General features: G+C 38.9%; 1 protein-coding gene across 1 annotated transcript in view; it reads right to left on the reverse strand.

The window, feature by feature from the left end:
* The window catches only part of SLX4IP (SLX4 interacting protein), a 113,646-nt gene extending 93,965 nt beyond the window's left edge, over positions 1–19,681 (reverse strand). Inside the window, 2 exon segments of the mRNA XM_067564675.1 lie at positions 4,810–4,867; positions 19,627–19,681. Coding sequence (XP_067420776.1) covers positions 4,810–4,836 — 27 coding nt within the window. The 5' untranslated portion in view covers positions 4,837–4,867; positions 19,627–19,681.
* Positions 19,682–19,718: the final 37 nt, after the last annotated feature.

The following is a 19,718-nucleotide window of genomic DNA, read 5'->3' on the forward strand; positions in this document are numbered from 1 at the left end:
CCAACTAAAACAACCCATTCAATTTCACACACAGAATAGCATTAATAATCATACTAAGAAGAAGCAGAAAAATACACCAACCATATTACATTCACTGTAATTACTTAAGGTAAGCCATCCTTCTAGAGATCTAGAGGGGTTTTCCAAGCTAAGTGATATGTCAAAAGATATGCACAACATATAATGTAAGAAAAACATTCAGCTGCAAGAACTTGATGTAATACCACTGATCTGTCATGACAAATTTTTATGAAAATCTCTTTTTGTTTACTCTATGAAAGCAGTATCTTGGAAAATAGCAATCTTTTACATAGAGTATTCCTTACCCTTGCTCTCACCACACCTTACAAACAGTACATTCATATACATATGTATGTAAATACTCAACTGAGTAGTAAAATGCATAGTCCATCCCGCATGGTCCTAAGGCAAAGGCCTAACCACTATACTATCAACAACAGATTAAAAATCTAACTATACTTTATATTTTAAACCAAACAATTTACTAGAAAAGTCAAACAAATCACTTACATATAGGTCAAGCCTAATTTTCAGCTACGAAGATAGTCCTAAAAGAAATACTGATCAGCTACCTCAGGACAGTGAAACTTACAAAATCATTAACCTCAGTAGCTATCCAACTAAGCAAGACAGACAATCAACTTTAAGAATCAGCCACAGCATCAGCACTCAATACACAAGTTATTGTCAATATACTGGAAGAGATCTATGGCAACTAAGCAATCAGAGAGCAACTAAATGAGGGGAGACACATAAAAATGAAATACTTGTGTTAGAAAACCATTAATAAAATTAAGTTATCCTGCACAAATATTACAGATGAAACCACAATGGTCCCATACTGAAATAAAGTGTTCAGTTCTGGATTCTCAGGTCCAAACTGATCTCAATGGCAACTTGCACATATCTGAGGGCAGAATTTTGTTCTAAAATGATGTGCTATTTTTATTATGGCATAGGTCGATGCTAGTATACAGTCTGACAAGAACAACATTTCTCTCACCATATCTACTCAGTCCCTTTCCACACTTCACTAGAAAAAACTTTTTAGTACATTTTACTTAATGAATGGAATGCTTAAAGAAGTATAGAAGTGTTCAACAGGAGAGCTTTTACCAATGTTTGATGGTTCTTTAAACTGAAAGATTCCGAGGGCTATCTCTCTGCATTTATTTCTTAGGCAATGGCTGTAGGTTTGGTCCTATCCAAAACAGAGGTAAAACATGTATCCTGACTCAAGGAGTGTGCAATCTAAAACAGACAAAACAGAAGGCCACATTTCCAAAAGACTTTAGCCCTCAACAGCTCTCAGTGACAACAATGAGAAATGCTTGAGGCTGAACACTTCTGAAAATCTGGCCCAAAATGTCCTGGATGACCAGAGGAACATTTTAACTGCAATTATGCTAATCTCAGATATGCAGCAATAAAGGTCTACAAATCTGAGTTAGCACAGAGCTCTAAGTGTGTAAATGCAAGAAAGTCTAAAGTGAAAGAAGCCATCTCTGAGAAGAAATTGATTATTTTATCGTATTTTCACTAAAATTTAGAGTTACCATCTCAGATGTACTCTTTTTTAAAGGTTTGACAGAACAACATATTACAAATAGTATATGAGTTTGATTTCTATTATGGCTACAAAGCTTACCTTATTTAGTTCAGTAGTTTGGCATGGGTAGTTGCAAATTACATAATTTCAGGAGACTTCTCCTTTTTTATTTTTCCATCAATTTTAAACAAGAGCCCAGTGGTATTTTTTTCTCAAGTTTATATATAGTTCATGATTTTGCTGTAAGCCTGCCCAATTAAGGTTAAGATTTACTTACTTATAACAGCACTAAAATATTGTAACAGCACAGACACTCAGACATTATCCTAATTAAGTTCATATGCCTCATTTTTCAGTTTTTTGGATTCTACTATATAGCATCCCATGAAGCGATGAGATATCAATATTGCTTAAAACTGAAAATATCTATTCAAATTACTGTGCATTAAATGTTAGCTGTCACATATCACAATATACTGTGGCTTCCAGCCAAATGGCAATTAAGTATATGCATTTAGGACTTAACTGTAGTTTTTGTAAGAAAAGTATAAAAGTGATTTTACTGCATCAGTTAAATTAATTTCATTTGCTTTTAAGAATATTCCACAAAACGGCTTATGATCATCTTTCAATTGTGGATCAACTACTCCCTCTGCTGAAAATAATCTACCATTACACAGCAGAAAGATGTAAAAAGATCCTAGTATAGCCTTCTGATAAAATACATATGTATGTTCATTTAAAGAATAGCTATTAAATATATTGTAGGTGTTTTCCTCTTTTTAAATTACATTTGAAACCATTGAGACATAAATGAAAGATGGGATAATAAACTCTATATTCTAGATTCTGACCACCACAGTATTTATAATGCTGAGGTGTTTCCCTTCTCATTTTTATGTTTTACTCATGGGAATACAGAAGCCAAAATATGTATATTTTAATTTTATACAATATTTATTGCAATAGTGGCACAAGACTTCGATTATTTATTATTTTATATTGTACTACAAGATTCAATAGAGTAAGAACATGTTATCTTATATTCCCCCTCTGTGTAATGGAGCAGAAGCAATTTCTGGTCCTTAATGGAGAGCCTTTTGAAGGAAAACCTTCCCCAGAAAGTGGAATATAATCTCTTAAAAAGAAGATAGGGAGCAATCATATTTATATTCATTGAAGAACATATTATTAGGGAAGCAAAAACCCATAGATAGAAACCCACGCCTACTACATAAATCAGTGAGCACCTCTCTGCATGTGCAGAATTAAGACTGACAAGGTGATCTTTCAGGTTTCAATTAAACAACAAATTGCTTCTACAGCTAACAACCTGGAGAAACTTCACAGACACCAAAAATATTAAACAAATTTACATTCCTATTCAGCATTCTGTATATATCAGAAATTTGCCTTTGCTTCTCCAACATTACAAAGAGAAATATAAGTAAGAGTCTTAAACCTACAGCACTCTATGACTGGCGTGCCAGTGTACATTACTGGTACCTTATTCATGGGGTAGAAATACGAGACACCTATATGAGAAACCATTGGTTTGCTCAGCTGAGTTCTCATGATGTCTTTAACAATAGTGTGATTGCCAAAGCAAATGGCTGGGTAGAATTGCAGTGTCTGTGCTGGATAGGCAATCCACACCATATTGCTGATTAGCGACCGAAGATCTCAGGACTCTATCTAGCACAAACACTCCAACTCAACCCAGCCGATTACCTTGGCAATGACACTAGTGTTGATGACACCAGGACTCAGACGAGAAAATAACTGGCTTTCCCAAGGGCTCTTGTTACTACTTTTCTATCCATAGGATACCAGTGATGTACACTCAGGCTATTAGCCACAGAATGCTATAAATATGAAACATTAATCTTATCTTCCTTTGTAAAGATGCAGAAGCAGAAGCATATTTCTGGTATATATAGTTGTCCTTGACCAAGATATGGGATTGCATGTACTGTCATGTTAGAGATTACATGAGGAGGAAAATGATTAAAAAAAAAAAAAAGCTCATTGCATGACCTATGATTCTCTTTCCCTTGTGGAAGAACACAGCTTTGACTCCATACCATGGAAGATTAACTTCCTAGTCTCTTTGTTAAACAGGTTGGCTTTCTGTGAAACCAGGAACCACAAGTTTAGACAACTGACACATCCTGGATGACCATGAATATTTTCTAACAGCCCTGAAAAAAGTAAACCTACCTATCCACAAAAGAAAAACATAAGATCTCCAGTGAAGAACATTCTTGGAAAAGACCCTGTCCAGTGCTGTTCTAATCATTCAGAATTGTATGCAATGTCTAAATTACTGTTTGTGTTTCTCCACTGAAGGTAACAGAGAAAGGAGGTCTGGAAGTAGAAGCACATAATAAGATTGAATGATTTTTTACATGCCCATTGCTTTGAGCTGAAATAGTTTGCAGGTGGGCAGAACTATACAATGCTGTTTACATGATACCGCAATAAAGACAGCAATATTCTTCAAATATTCAGATATTATATAATAAAATAACATATAAACAAACTATATGCATAAATAAATCACAAAAGCCTATATATGTGCTCTTGTGATTTATTTTACAGTTAATATTTTACAGTGTGATAATAAAAACAATTAACACCTGAATAGAGCTGCAGAAGAACAGGAAAGAAGAAAAAAATAGGAATTGTTAGGAAAAAGTCAAGAAGCAGTGACTGACCACAAAGAAAGTTTAACAATATGATTACCCCAAAAACAACAAAAGTCTTGGATGATCTGATAAAGGAGTTACTTGGTTAAGGTTAAAATATTAGTCAGAGAGAAGTGATTCCTATTTTAAAACTATTACACTGGCAATTCATGCAGTTTTCTGACTCATTAACTATGAACTATAAAGTTAATAGCTTTTAATTATACAAGCACAGCTTTTTAAATTTCATTTAAAAGGACAAAACCTCCAACAGAGGTACTCTGCCAAGGTCCAGTGGTGTACATGGTATACCAATGGCATTTTTCTGGTCATGAATATAATCTTCATTCTGTAAGTGAGAAATACCAAGAAACAAATATGTGCTATGCTGACCTGATAGTAGAACATACATCTTTATCATTATCTTTAAAAAAAAAAAAAAAAGAGAGAGAAAAAAAAAAAAAAAATATATATATATATATAAACTTAACCATATATTAAAAATTACCATGATAATATTTGTTGCTATAAAAGATTTGAAGCCTTGCTTACCTTAATAACAAACTTGCTGGATGCCATGATTATCAGTTCAAATATATAAACAGAGTTCCTAAAATATCAAAAAGAAGTTACAGATAAAGATCTGCACTAGAAAAAAGAATACCAGTTCTTTATACCAAGTGGCAAACAATTTTAGGTCTACTATTTATTTTTTCCATGCTCGTGTTGCTTTACATATAGTAGACTCTGCTTCTATTGAAATTAAAGGAAAAACTCTTACTCAACTTCAAGAAGATTCATCTAGCTATCTGCGTTGGGTATTTTTAAGACCTCTGCTACCACAATATCTCACAATGTTTAATTTATTTATCATCACAACACCCCTGTGAGGTAGGGCAATACTATCGATCCTGATTTTACAAATGGGAAACTGAGGCACAGCGAGACCTGTCTATAGTCACACAGGAAGTCTTTGTGGAATAGGACACAGAACCCCAGTCTCCCAAATCTTGGGCAAGTGCCACAACCACTGGACCATCGCCAGACCCACCCACCCCCTTTTCTTTTTGTTGTTTTGTTTTTGTTTTTTTGCCTGAGGTCTGCCCTAACAGCTTCTTTTCTCTACCAGCAATTCTAATTCCCTTAGTACTTGCACCATAAAAATTACATCCACCATCACCTGTTCTATGAAAATCGAAGTCAATCTTGCTTTCTATAGGAGACGCTGATGAAGCAGTTTAGGAGATCTTCAGTGATTCATAATTCCCACTTCCTGAGTGCTCTAGTGACAGTCCTAGAAACATAGCCCTACCTAAAGAGACACCCTGCAGGAAAAATTCCTTCATACAGCTCTAAAAAAAGGGGAAGGTGAAGAAGAGGAGAGAAAAAAATGGGAAAGAGACCATCCTTTGAATTAGTTTTCTTCTAAAAGAGATATATAAGCCAAAGAGGAGAGGGTATATCACCTGCTCTAATGAGTTGTCTCCTCAACTCTCTGTCATAGTCCAGGTGGTGGTAGTGGATACCTTCTTCCTCTCTCCCCTCAAACCTTTCGTTATAAAAGAGTCTGTGGCCCAGAAAGCGCCTTTCTCCTCTACCTGGATGACAACTCCATTCTTGGTCAGTCAGAGGGGCAGCGTGATGGCTTGTATATATCCTATTGTGACCCATGTGAGGAGAGTTATGTAGTTGTAGTTATGACACATCCCATTGCAGTGATGTCCTAACTGGGTCTGTTCATAACTAGACCATGGGATGGGAATTTGGGAAATAAATCTTAGTTTTCTACCTGCCCTTGAGTCAATCCAGTGCACCCGAGGTTACTTAGGATCAGAGATTTAAAAGAAAGTTCTTTTCAGGAAAGAACTGACAAGTGCTGACCAGAAGCCAGGACTGGAAGCTCTGGTTGACAAAAAAAAGCTGCTTTCTTTATATCGTTTTGTTTAGATATTAGACTGTTAAAATGGATTTAGGGAACATGGCCAAAGATATTGCTGATGAGCATTATTTTGACTGCTCTAGAAGAAAAATTGTAAATAAACCTGAAACCCTAAAATGGGTTCTGCTGCTTAATTTGGGAGACCTGCTGAGGTTCTGTCCAGCTGCATGGACCCTGGCCCTGCCACAGATCCCTATAAATTATATCCTCTATCCAATTATATACTAGCTGAGTGACATTCATCAATTTATTGTTGTATGCAGTGTTGTTCTAGCCATATCAGTCACAGGATAGTACAGAGACTAGGTATATTTAGCTGTGATATTCTGAGTAGTTTGCAGACCTGAAAAAGAGCTCTGAAAGCTTGTCTCTCTCACCAACAGAAATTGGTCCAATAAAAGACATTACCTCACCCATCTTGTCTCCCTATTTATCAGTTTAGGAAGAATTCATCCCAGTGTTAGAAGCTGAACAAATTTTCCTTTTATCTTATATGAACTCTTTGGTACTATGATCGGACAGCAGGTCAAATAGATTTACAGTCTCTCTAGCTAGTGTTCTGGGCAAAGGTTTGCTGAAAGACTCAGTCCTCTGAAAATAAAGTGGAAGACTGCTCACTTTCAGAAGCCATTGACACCTGGAAGATGTCTGTGTCATAGACTTATAGCTACAATTTTGCCCCTCAACAATGACATAACAGAATACCTAATATTTCATTCAGATCTTATGTAGTTGCAGGGCCTGGAAGGCTTGATGATAGCAGCGGTCACAAAGGTAAATTTTGCCTTGATTGTGCCCAGAGTAAATTAGATTCTGAAATTTACAACATTAGCTCCAAAAGGTAACACTGAAAAGTCAAAAATAGTAAAATTTTCTCATTTAAAGGGACCCTAATCAACCCAAATTTAGCCCCCAAATTAAATTTTGTAAAAAATTTTTTTACAAAATCAAAAGGCCAAAAGGAAGACTTAAACTTTTATGTTAAATTCCAGTGGCAACAATTTAAAGAAACCATTCCCATGCACCCTAAACACTGCAGCTCTGAGTCTGAAACTGCAAATTAAAATATGCAAAAGTGAAAGTGACTGGGGTAACAATTCAACGGTTTTGGCCAAGGAAATTTCTTATTGACACTTCAGAGATTTTCTTGCACAATGAATACAGAATTAGGCCCCTAAATGAATTTCATTGTTCAAGATGAAAGAAATTGAAACAATAAACAAAGGATCATAAATAGTGAAAAGTAAACTAGGTTTTCAATATTGTTTGTTTGAATAATCAAAGATATTATGTTTAACTTAGGTAAGAATTATTTGAGAGCCCCTTTAAAAGTAATTGTTTAAAATTAAACGTAGCATCCAACAAAACAAGCTCTTGCATTGTACTTTGAAGTGAAAGAATGTACAGGGGTGGCCAAACTGTCTTTACAGCTAAAGTGCAGCTCGCAGAGCCTCCTATGACCCCTCCACCCCAAATTCTTTGCCTATCAGACTGAGGTGAGCTTTGGCCCTGCGGCAAGGTGGTGGGGCTAGAGGATTCTGCCTAGTGGGGAGGAGGAGTTTCGGGGGGGTCAGTAAGTTTGGCCACCCCTGTACTATTACTTAGAGTGATGGTGCTCTTGTACTGTATTCTTTGTATACAGCTCAAGTAGACAAAATTATTTAATAAAAATCTACCCTGAGACAGAAAAACTGAGTTGCAGTTCAGGATGCTGTGTTACAAGAAAGGGCCACAGTGATCATGCTTTCTGCATAATGTGGGTAGACACTCACCCTCACATAAAATGGCCACTGTCCTAAGATTTCTGCTTTATTGGCACAGTTCGTCCTATCCAAATAATTGGTGGGGTTCAGCAAATTTCTCATACCTTGAACTAGGAAGGAAGTTCTGCTACCCCTACAATGAGTAGCATGTTAATCTCATTGAGTATCCCCCATACATTTTAATAGAGCACAATCACGGAGTATGGTATTGCTCAACAGTAAGTAAGGGTGACAGAATCTAGCTCTTTCTTTGGTCATATCCAGAGCCAGATCTAGAAAACACTCTGTCCTTACTGACAACCATTTAAATGGTATAAAATGCGGTTCTGACTAACAGTTCTTGAAACAGCAGCGGCAAATCTAGATCAGAATTGAAACTGAAAAAGGCAACCACTGAAGCAAGAAACAACTCAGATTCCCAGCTTTCAAATGGTGCATACTGTTCGTGTATATCCCTGGGACCCTCAGCATACCATACCTTAAAAAGTCCTTCAGACCAGCAAAAAATATAGGCCATCTAAAAGATAGGCCAGGATATTTTCAGCATTCCACAAACCATGGGCCAATACAACCCTGGGGATACATGATATTATTTTAGATCTTTGTTCTGCATCATAAGGTTCTTGTGAGTCTGAGACTAGAACAGACACGTAAACATTCTCTAATAAAATTGGAAAGAGCTAATTTAATGATCCACCAATTAAAAAATAAAATAAGAAAGACAGTGGGAGGGAGGAAACAATAGGACTGTAGGAGGGGAACAAGAGAAGAGAGTTAAACGTCACATGGGATAGACTGTCACAGCAGAGGTTATCCAAATAGCTAGAATCATAATTAAAGCAATTCCAAGAAAATCCCCATGCAGCATAGGGGAACGTGGGCTTGCTTACACTACAGGCTCACCTCCTCTACTCTGGAGTGCACCATCAAGAGTCCTCTTAGCAGCTATGGTTTACCAGGCAAACCTGTGAATTGCTTTGGGTGACCAATACCCCTAGATACACAAAGGATAAGGCTGGAAATATGGGCATGCCAAGAGGTGTGTTCAGTGCGGCTCAGCAAATATGATCCCTCCAAGCTCCTCTACTCTCAGAAGTACTGAGACTTAAAAGACCACCCATAGTGCTGCAGCTTGGTGAACTGGAGGGGCAGCTCCATGTCTGGAAAGCTGATGCTTCAATATTACTTCCTGCTGTGCAGCTGCCTGGGAAGAAGTGGGAAGTAATACAAAATATGGCAGAGCATCTCCCCCATCAAATGCTCATTGCATTACAGACATCCCAAGAAGCAGAGAGAGGCATCCTCTTATCTGACTCCCATAGGATGCATCTTGCTGGTTATGCTTGCACAAGAGGTCAGGTGCATAGAGACTGCAGCTATCAAGCCTGCTACAAAAAGGTTGGGGGTGTGCCTTCTGTCCATCATCCAAAATATTCTTGTGTAAGAAAGCCACATTAGTCTCCAGAGTTTCACACAGAACATTACCACAGAGACAAATTCCCTTCTAGCATATAAAATACACAAGAATGGAATGAAAAAGAAATGTGAGAAAATTCAACACAAAAGATCCAGCAAATTAATTTACAATCATGTGAGGTTCAAAAATGTCCTAATTCATACAAAATCCCACTCTCTTCCTGCTCAGACAGGAAGAAGATAGCTTGAAGACAGAACTAACATAGATGAATCCTAAGGAGAACTTAGAAAAAAAATCAGCTAAAATATTAAAAATATAACTGCCGCACGAACAGTCAGAAACAGCCACTCCTCTGTCAGTGGTGAAAAAGGCATCAACAACTGAGACATGAGAGGATGCTGAGCTTACCCAGCAGGGGTGAAACGTTCCACCCCACTGTAGGCGGAAAGGGACCAGCAATACCTAAGACACTTAGTTCTGGGAATTCCCAGGCTAAATAAGACACAAGAGGGTGGGATCTAGTATAACTGGTACCCTATGGAGCTTCCAGAAAATAGTGTACATTAGATGCCATCACCCTGTCTAGACCCATAAACTCATCCATGTGCATAAATAAAAGTCTGTTGATATTATGCGGGTGATTAAAGAAACAATCCTCCTCTTCACCTCCCAAAACCCACTTTTATGTATAGAAGTATATGCAATGGTTTTAATATGTAATTTTGTATAACTACCTGTAGATAATGTAGTTAGGCCTTCAACTTGACTGAAACAGAAGTGTTAGAAGCAAAGGAAGTTTCAGAAGCAGAACAGCCTCCTTCAAACTTGATGACATGCAAAATGAAAAGTAGAGCTGGTCTAACTATTTCCAGCAAACAGTTTGACCATTTAAAGCCAGTGTGGGCCAATGGATAAGACCTTAGACAGGGAATCAGGAGACATGGGTTCCATTATGCCAATGACCTGCTGTGTGACCTTGAGCATATCACTTCACACCTCTGTTTCTCTTCCTACCATTTGTCTGTCTTTTTAGATTATAAACTCTTCACAGTAGAGACTGCCTCTTACTATGTATATGTACAGTGCTTAGCACAATGTGGCCCAATATCATTTGTGACTTCAAGGCATTACTGTAATACAAATGATAACTTATCCACGAACACTTTGATTTTTACAAATTTGTGTAAAAGGATTACTTTCACAAGCTACAACTTTGCTTAATATATTTACAATTAATATATTTGCTTCATGTGTCTGGCCACTAAATTCACATAGTATTGTCTATATTTCTCGGCTGCTTGACTCCCAAACCTACAGAGCGGACATGATCAGTGCAAGTACTCAGATGAACATACATGCACTGGTGTTTGCATGCAAATATGTATTCATTCAACGTTTGCAATGTTTTCCTTTTTGAAAACATTATTGTAAATATTGCACTTGCAAATGAACAGGACCATGAGTACCAGTGAAACAAATATGAGGTTTTCATTGAAATGGATGTCTGCAAAAACTTTTTGGCAAAAACTTATTTCTCCAATTTTAGCAAAAATTTCATCTGAAGCATATAGTGTCACAGGCTCTTTACCATTACAACTCTTTGGATTTTCACTGGATAAGAGCTTTAGAAACTGTAAATGAAAAGATTTGGGCATCAAAATCAATAGGCAGCACCTGAGCCATTTTATATCTTCACTTTACATTGCTGTGGTGTTCTTTAGATTAAATAAAATGCTAGTAAAAAGAGAAAGCAAGGTGCATTAAAATGTGGAAAGGGAAAGGCCTTTAAACTATTTATTAGGTAAGCCCTGATGTGCTCAGCACCACACAAAATAATAAAATAGAAGATTTAACATTAACTGTAAGAGATGAAACCATAAGGCAAATACTCAGTTGTTAAAATCATTCTCCTTGGAAAACAAGGAAGAAGAAAGCAGCAACAGATGGAAAATTGTAAGTTCTTAACAAGTATAATTAGTTAGCCCAGGGATGACAACCTATAACTAGTAAAAGGGAAAATAATTGCTTTGTAATACATTTAAGGACCACAGCCAAAATATGAAGGGTCTTTGGCACAAGATCAAGAGCTTGCCTTGAGAACTGGGAACGTTACCTTTCGGCCCAGCTATGTGGAATACTGAAATTTGGAGCACTCCAGATTCAACTGTGTGCCTGACAATACAATTACTTAAGTAGAAAGTGTTATAGTTTAGTAGTTCAATGAGAAAGGTACACATTTCTGGCAATGTCCCCCAAGAGCAACTGAGTTGTTAGTCTCAACAGCCCACCCATCTGTTACAGACAAGCTGTCAAACACTGTTCCAAGAGAAGAATCAAGGTTAGATGAAGAACATGTGGAAGACAGAAAAATATATAAGGAGCAAGTTAGCCCCACCGTACTTAAAATAAGATTCATTGCCTATGTATTCCCAGTACCAGAATGTAGTATGGAAGAGGATTATCAGATTATCAAAGGTATTTAGGTGCCTAAAGATGAAGATAGGTGCCCAGTGAGATTTTAAAAAGCACCTCAGCACCTAACTCCCATGGGAATTAGGCACTTAGGCACTTCTGAAAATCCCACTATGCACTTATCTGCATCTTTAGGTGCCGAAATACCTTTGAAATCTGACCCTTACACCTTACATACACTAATATTGGAGAAATCTCCCACTATTGACATAGTCTAACTAAGATGGACTATGAAATACATAACCATCACTCAGGAAGGCTCAAGAACCAAACGTATGAGGGCAAAAGGAAAATGACATATAAAAGACTATCTGTAAAGATGCTAAAGTAGCAATACGTGGTCTGTGTAAATGCAATAAGTGCACTACTAGTGAATTATAAATAATGAAGAATTATAAAAGTGTGCTGTTGTGACACACACCTAACTACTTGGCTCTGAACATGAGTAATTAATGGCAACCCCTTCTTCTGCATTGTACTGAACAAAGCTTTATTTAATTATCTATTCATTTCCTTCTGCTAGAACTAGAAACTGAACCACCTTCTTCACATATTGATGAAGTAGTCCTAAAACATATCATATTTGATATATATGGTATATTGTGTGGTCTGTTAGGCTGACAGCTTCTTAACAAAGCTTTGATCCCCAAGCCCTTTAGCACCCATTAACCCTTAACCAGGGAGCAGGACTACTCAGGGAGAACCAGAGTTTAAAAAGCCTCCTAAGCAACCAGAGGAGCTAGCTGACAGGGGCAGCTAACGGGAGTTTTGAGAAGGAATTTAGAGGGAAAATGGAGGGAGTGGGGGGTAGATACACTTCATTAACATTCTGTAAAGGAAAAACCCCTGTGCCCCCCCCCCCCAAAAAAAAAAAAAAAAAAAAACCAAAAAAAAACCAAACAATAATAAAAGAAAGTGCTGCAGGAATAAAAAGAATGAAGGCAGAAGTCCAGCAACACAGTGGGGGCTATCCACTTTATTGCATTGAATGCAACATGTATGATTACCTGTCCTATGGGTAGATGGCATATGTGTGCAATAGGTGCAAGGAGCTCCTGGCTCTCGGAGACTTCATGCAGACTTTGGAGACCAGGGTAGCTGAACTGGAGGAGTAAGGGAGACAGAGAAGTAGATATATGAGACTTTCTGGGACACAGTAGAACAGTCCCACGCCAGGTACGACAGCCTCTGTATTGTTGAGGAGGATGAAAGTCTCAAGGAAGGAGAACCTCAAATTGGAGCAGAGGAAAACGATCCCATTGTTGGGATTCTCCTTCCAGATAATATCATGGTATCCTCTCACACTGAGGATACCTCTGAAGGGGAGGGAACTCCAATTATTAGGAAAAGACAGGTAATAATAATGGGGGACTCAATCATTAAAAACATAGATATCTGGGTTTGTGATGACTGGGAGAACTGCATGTGACTTGCCTGGGGTGCGAAGGTTGTGGATCTCTAGCGCTGGGGAGGAGCCAGTGGCTGCGGTACATGTAAGTACCAGTGACACAAGGAAGGACAGGAGAGAGGTCCTGGAGGCCAAATTTAGGCTGGTGTAAGAGATTGAAGTCCAGGACCTCCATAGTAGCATTCTCTGAAATGCTTCCAGTTCCAAATGCAGGGCCAGTTAGACAGGCAGAACTGCAGGGTCTCAATGCATGGATGAGACGAAGTATAGGGAGGAGGGGGTTAAATTTATTAGGAACTTTTTATGAGGAACCTTTTGGGAAAGGAGGAGCCTATACAGGAAGGATGGGCTCCACATAAACCAAAATGGAACCAGATTGCTGGCATGTGACATTTAAAAAGTCGTAAAACAGTTTTTAAACTAAGGGCTGGGGGAAAGCTGATAGGTGCGGTGAAGCATGCGGTTCAGGCAGAGACATCCCTTAGGGAAGGATCTATTAATGGAGTTTCTCTATATACTATTAACAAGGAAAGGATGGAAAAGGATAAAATATGGGTAGGATCTGAGGAGAAACAGTCAAATGAAAAAGAGTCCCATTTAATAATGTCACATAATGGCAGACAGCTAAAAAGTGACAATTTTTTAAGTGCTCATATACAAATGCTAGAAGTCTAAATACTAAGATGAGTGAACTTGAGTGCCTCATATTAAATGAGGATATTGATATAATAGGCAACACAGAAATTTGGTGGAATGTGGACAATCAATGGGACAGAATAGGTCATACTGGTGGGCGAATGGCACTGTGTGTGAAAGAAAGCATAGAGTCAAATGAAATAAAAATCTTAAATGAACCAAACTGTGCCATAGAATCCTTAATAATCTAATAATTCCATGCTTGAATAATAAGAATATAACAGTAGGGATATACTACCAACCATCTGACCCAGATGGTGACAGTGACTGTGAAATGCTAAGGGAGATTAGAGAAGCTATAAAAATAAAAAACTGAATAATAATGGGGGATTTCAACTAACCCCATATGGGCTGGGTACATGTCACCTCAGAACGGGATGCAGAGATAAGGTTTCTTGATACCTTAAATGACTACTTCTTGGAGCAGCTAGTCCTGGAGAGGAGAGGCAATTCTTGATTTAGTCCTAAGTGAAGCACAGGATCTGGGCCAAGAGGTGAATATAGCTGAACCACTTGGTAACGGTGACCATAACATAATAAAATTTAAAAATTTATGAGGGAGAGGGGACACACCAAAGCAGCTCACCATGGTAGAATTTAATTTCAGAAAGGGGAATTACTCAAAAATGAGGAAGTTAGTTAAACAGAAATTAAAAGGTATAGTGTCAAAAGTGAAATTCCTGCAAGCTGCATGGAAACTTTTTAAAGACACCATAATAGAGGCTCAATTTAAATATAGACCTCAAATTAAAAAAAAAATAGTACAGGACCAAAAAAGTGCTACCTTGGCTAAACAACAAAGTATAAGAAGCAGTTAGAGATAAAAAGGCATTCCTTAAAACGTGGAAGTTAAATCCTACTGAGGAAAATAGAAAGGAGTATAAACTCTGGCAAGTGAAGTGTAAAAATATAATTAGGAAAGCCAGAAGAGAATTTGAAGAACAGCTAGTCAAAGACTCAAAAAGTAACAGCAAAAAATATTTTAAGTGCATCAGAAGCAGGAAGCCTGCTAAACAACAAGTGGGACCACTGCAAGATCGAGATGATAAAGGAGCACTCAAGGAAGATAAGGCTACTGCAGAGAAACTAAATGAATTCTTTGCATCAGTCCTCATGGCTGAGGATGTGAGGGAGATTCCCAAACTTGAGCCATTCTTTTTAGCTGACAAGTCTGAAGAACTGTCCCAGATTGAGATGTCATTACAGGAGGTTTTGGAATAAATCGATAAATTAAACAGCAGTAAGTCACCAGGATCAGATGGTATCCACCCAAGAGTTCTGAAGGAATGCAGGTGAAATTGCAGAACTACTAACTGTGGTATGTAACCTATCATTTAAATCAGCTTCTGTACCAGATGACTGAAGGATAGCTAATGTGATGCCATTTTTTTAAAAAGGCTCCAGAGGCGATCTCAGCAATTATGGGCCAGTAAGCCTAACTTCAGGAGTAGGCAAATTGGTTGAAGTATAGTAAAGAACAGAATTATCAGACACATAGATAAATATGATTTGTTGGGGGAAGAGTCAACAAGGCTTTTGTAAAGGGAAATCATACCTCACCAATCTATTAGAATTATTTGACAGGGTCAACAAGCATGTGGACAAGGGTGATCCAGTGGACATTAGATCCAGTGTACTTAGATTTTCAGAAAGCCTTTGACAAGGTCCCTCATCAAAGGCTCTTAAGCAAAGTTAACGGCCATAGCATAAGAGGGAAAGTCCTCTCCTGGATCAGTAACTGGTTAAAAGATAGGAAACAAAGGATAGGAATAAATTATCAGATGTTCAGAATGGAGAGAGAGATAAATAGTGATGTCCCTCAGGGCCCTGTACTGGGACCAGTATTGTTCAACATATTCATAAATGATCTGGAAAAAGTGGTAAACAGTGAGGTGGCAAAATTTGCAGATGATAACAAAACTACTCAAGATAGTTAAGTCCAAAGCAGACTACAAACAGTTACAAAGGGATCTCACAAAGCTGGGTGAGACTGGGCAACAAAATTGCAGATGAAATGCAATGTTGATAAATGCGAAGTAATGCACACTGGAAAATATATTCCCAACTATACATATAAAATGGTGGGGTCTAAATTAGCTGTTCCCACTCAAGAAAAAGATTTTGGGAGTCATTGTGGATAGTTTTCTGAAAACATCCACCCAATGAGCAGCAGCTATCAAAAAAGCTAACAGAATGCTGGGAATCATTAGGAAAGGGATAGATAATAAGATAGAAAATATCATATTGCCTCTTTATAAATCCATAGTATGCCCACATCTTGAATACTATGTGATCTGGTTACTCCATCTCAAAAAAAGATATATTGGAATTGGAAAAGGTACTGAAAAGGGCAGCAAAAATTATTAGGGGTCTGGAAAAGCCACCATATGAGGAGAAATTAATATGACTGGGACTTTTCAGCTCGGAAAAGAGACTACGGGGGGGGGGGAAGGTATTACAGAGGTCTATAAAATCATGGCTGGTGTAGAAAAAGTAAATAAGGAAGTGCTATTTACTCCTTCTCATAACACAAAAACTAGAGGTTACCAAATGAAATTAATAGGCAGCAGATTTAAAACAAACAAAAGGAAGTATTTTTTCACACAACGCACAGTCAACCAGTGGAACTCCTTGCCAGAGGATGTTGTGAAGGCTAAGTCTATAACAGGGTTCAAAAAAGAAGTAGAGAAGTTCATGGTGGATAGGTCCATCAATGGCTATTAGCCAGAATAGGCAGGGATTGATGTTTGCCAGAGGCTGGGAATGGCCAATGGGATGGATCACTTGATGATTACCTGTTCTATTCATTCCCTCTGAAGCTCCTGGCATTGGCCACTGTCGGAAAACAAAATACTGGGCTAGATGGACCATTGGTCTGATCCAATATGGCTGTTCTTATGTTCTTATTTATTTTATTAAATATGTCAAACAAGTTGAGAAAAAGGTTAACAAAAATAAATTACAGAAGATGTTAAGTCTTTTTACACTGCTAATTTTCTAATAAAGTGCCTGGAAACTTACACAAAGCAAATAGATGCTTGATCAAATTCCAACAAAATCAGTGAAGAGTCCCATTGACTTCAGTGGCTTTTAATCAGGCCTTTAGTCTAGTTCTAACACAGGCACTGAAATTCTCATTTTTTAATCACTAGTCCAGCAGTGCTTGGAAAAGTTTACTACTCCTGAAAACATTTGTACTCAGTCAACTATTTCTAGCTCTGGTAGGTCATATCAGACACTTCTAGCTTGACTAATCTAAGACCTTTTAAACCTCTTATTGCCAGATTCAGCTCTACCTGTAGAAATTAGTGTAGATTCACTCTAGAAGGGCTCAGGTGTTTCCACCATCTTCTCATTTAGCCTTGTTCTGGATTCTTCAGACTCATAACTTGCAGTCCGCTCTGACTAGGGTTAAGCACAATGGTAAAAATGCTAAAGTCTTGTCCACACTACTGATACTACTGATGGAGCTGCAAATGCTGGAACTTACCGGCATGGGAAAAAACCTAACGTAAACACGTTATAGTGTGGGTGTCACCTAAACATATATTTTGTTGTGTTATTAAATGTTAACTGTTTAAAGTGGGAGCAAAGTTTGGAGGGTGAATGCAAAGGGGGCAGGTAGCACTAAAGATGGTGAGGTTTGAGGAGTGAATGCAAAGGGCACAGGCAGCACTGGCAGTGGGGACTGGTTTGGGGTGAATGCAATGGGGGCAGGCAGGGTGAGGAGGTTTGGGAGACAATTTAAAAGGGGCAGGGAGATTTGGGGAGAATGCAAAGGGAGAAGGCAGCACTTGCAGTGGGGAAGGTGGATCCAAAGGGGGTGGGAAGTTTGGAGGAGTGAATGCAGAGGGGGCAGGCAGCACTTGGGGAGGGGGGGGGGCAATTTGGGAAGGGAGTGAATGCAAAGGGGATGTGGGGATTTGGGAGTGAATGCAAAAGGGGCAGGGAGATTTAGGAAGAATGCAAAGGGGGCAGGCATAAGAATGGCCATACTGGTCACCAGTATCCTATCTTCCAACCCTTGCCAATGTGAGGGGCTTCAGAGGGAATGAACAGAATGGGCTATTATCAAATGACCCATCCCTTGTTGTCCACTACAAACTTCTGACAGTCAAAGTCTAGGAGGACCTAGAGCATGCGGTTGCATCCCCAAATATCTTGGCTAATATCCACTGATGGACCTATCCGCCATGAATTTATCTAATTTTTTTTAACCCAGTTATGGTTTTGGCCTTCAGAACATCACCTGGCAATGAGTTCCACAGATTAATTGCTTTGTGCAAAGAAGTACTTCCTTTTTGTTTGTTTTAAACCTGCCTATTAATTTCATTGTGTGACCCCTGGTTCTTGTGTTATGTAAAGGAGAAAGTAACACTTCCTTATTCAATTTCTTCACACCCCTCATGATTTTATAGACCTCCATCATACCCACCCCACTTCATCATCTTTTCCCATCTTAAATGTCCCAGTCTTTTTAATCTTGCTTCATGGAAGCTGCTCTATACCCTTAATCATTTTTGTTGCTTTTCTCTGTATCTTTTCCAATTCTAATATATCAATCTTTTTTGAGATGGGGCAACCAGAACTGCAGTTTGCAAGCTTGCAATATATAGAGGCATTATGATATTTACTGTCTTATTATCTATTCCTTTGCTAATGGTTCGTAATATTGTTAGCTTTTGCCACTGCACGAGTCCCATCATTTTGTTTGTATATTTGGGATTATGTTTTCCAATGTGCATTACTTTGCATTTATCAACATTATATTTTATCTGCTAATTTGTTGCCCAGTCACCCAGTTTTGTGAGATACCTTTGTAATTCCTGATCGTCTGCTTTGGACTTAACTATCATGAATAATTTTGTATAGTCTGCAAATCTTGCCACCTCACTCTTTACCCCTTTGTCCAGAACATTTATGAATAGGTTGAACAGCGCTAGTTTCAGTATAGATCCCTGAGGGACACCACTATTTACCGCTCCATTCTGAAAACTGACCATTTATTTCTACTCTTTGTTTCCTGTCTTTTAATTAGTTACTGATCCATGAGAGGACCTTCCCAATTATCCCATGACCGCTCACTTTTTGCTTAAGAGCCTTTGGTGAGGGACCTTGTCAAAGGCTTTCTGAAAGTCCAAGTACACTAACTATATCCACTGGATCACCCTTGTCCATGATTCTGGACCCCTCCTCAAAGAATTCAAATAGGCGGATGAGACACGATTTCCCTTTACAAAAGCTCTGTTGACTCTCCCCCAACAACTCGTATTCATCTGTGTGTCTGATCATTCTGATGCAGGCAGCACCAGGGGTGGGCTGATTTGGGGGTGAATGCAAAGGGGACAGGCAGCTCTGGCGGTGGGGCAGTTTGGGGGGTGAATGCAAAGGGGGCAGCAGCAATGGGGGTGAGTGCAAGGAGGCGGCACCCAGTGGCGAGGGACCGCAGGGGGCAGGGGCAGAATTTGAGCACTGGACTGGACAGCAGGGCATAGCAGCGCCAGCTGAGCAACAAGGGTGCTCAGAGCTGGGCAACAGCTGGAGGTGGGGGGGGTCCTCTGGGAGCAGGGCCCGCACCGCGCCCCCTGGAGGTGTGCGAGTGGGGGGAGTAAGTTACATTGAAACAGGGCCCTATCCGCCCGCGCTGAACAACACAGGGGTGGCGGTTACTCACGCTCCCGAGTCCAGCCCCTCCCCAGAGACACCGCGTGTTTCGCTGTCGCCCGCCCGCCCGCACCGGCTTCTCTGCCCCAATCCAAAATGGCC

Source organism: Emydura macquarii, unplaced genomic scaffold (assembly GCF_026122565.2).
Source record: "Emydura macquarii macquarii isolate MOO-44397 ecotype Brisbane River unplaced genomic scaffold, CSIRO-AGI_Emac_v2 contig_2676, whole genome shotgun sequence".
Lineage (NCBI taxonomy): Eukaryota > Metazoa > Chordata > Testudines > Chelidae > Emydura > Emydura macquarii.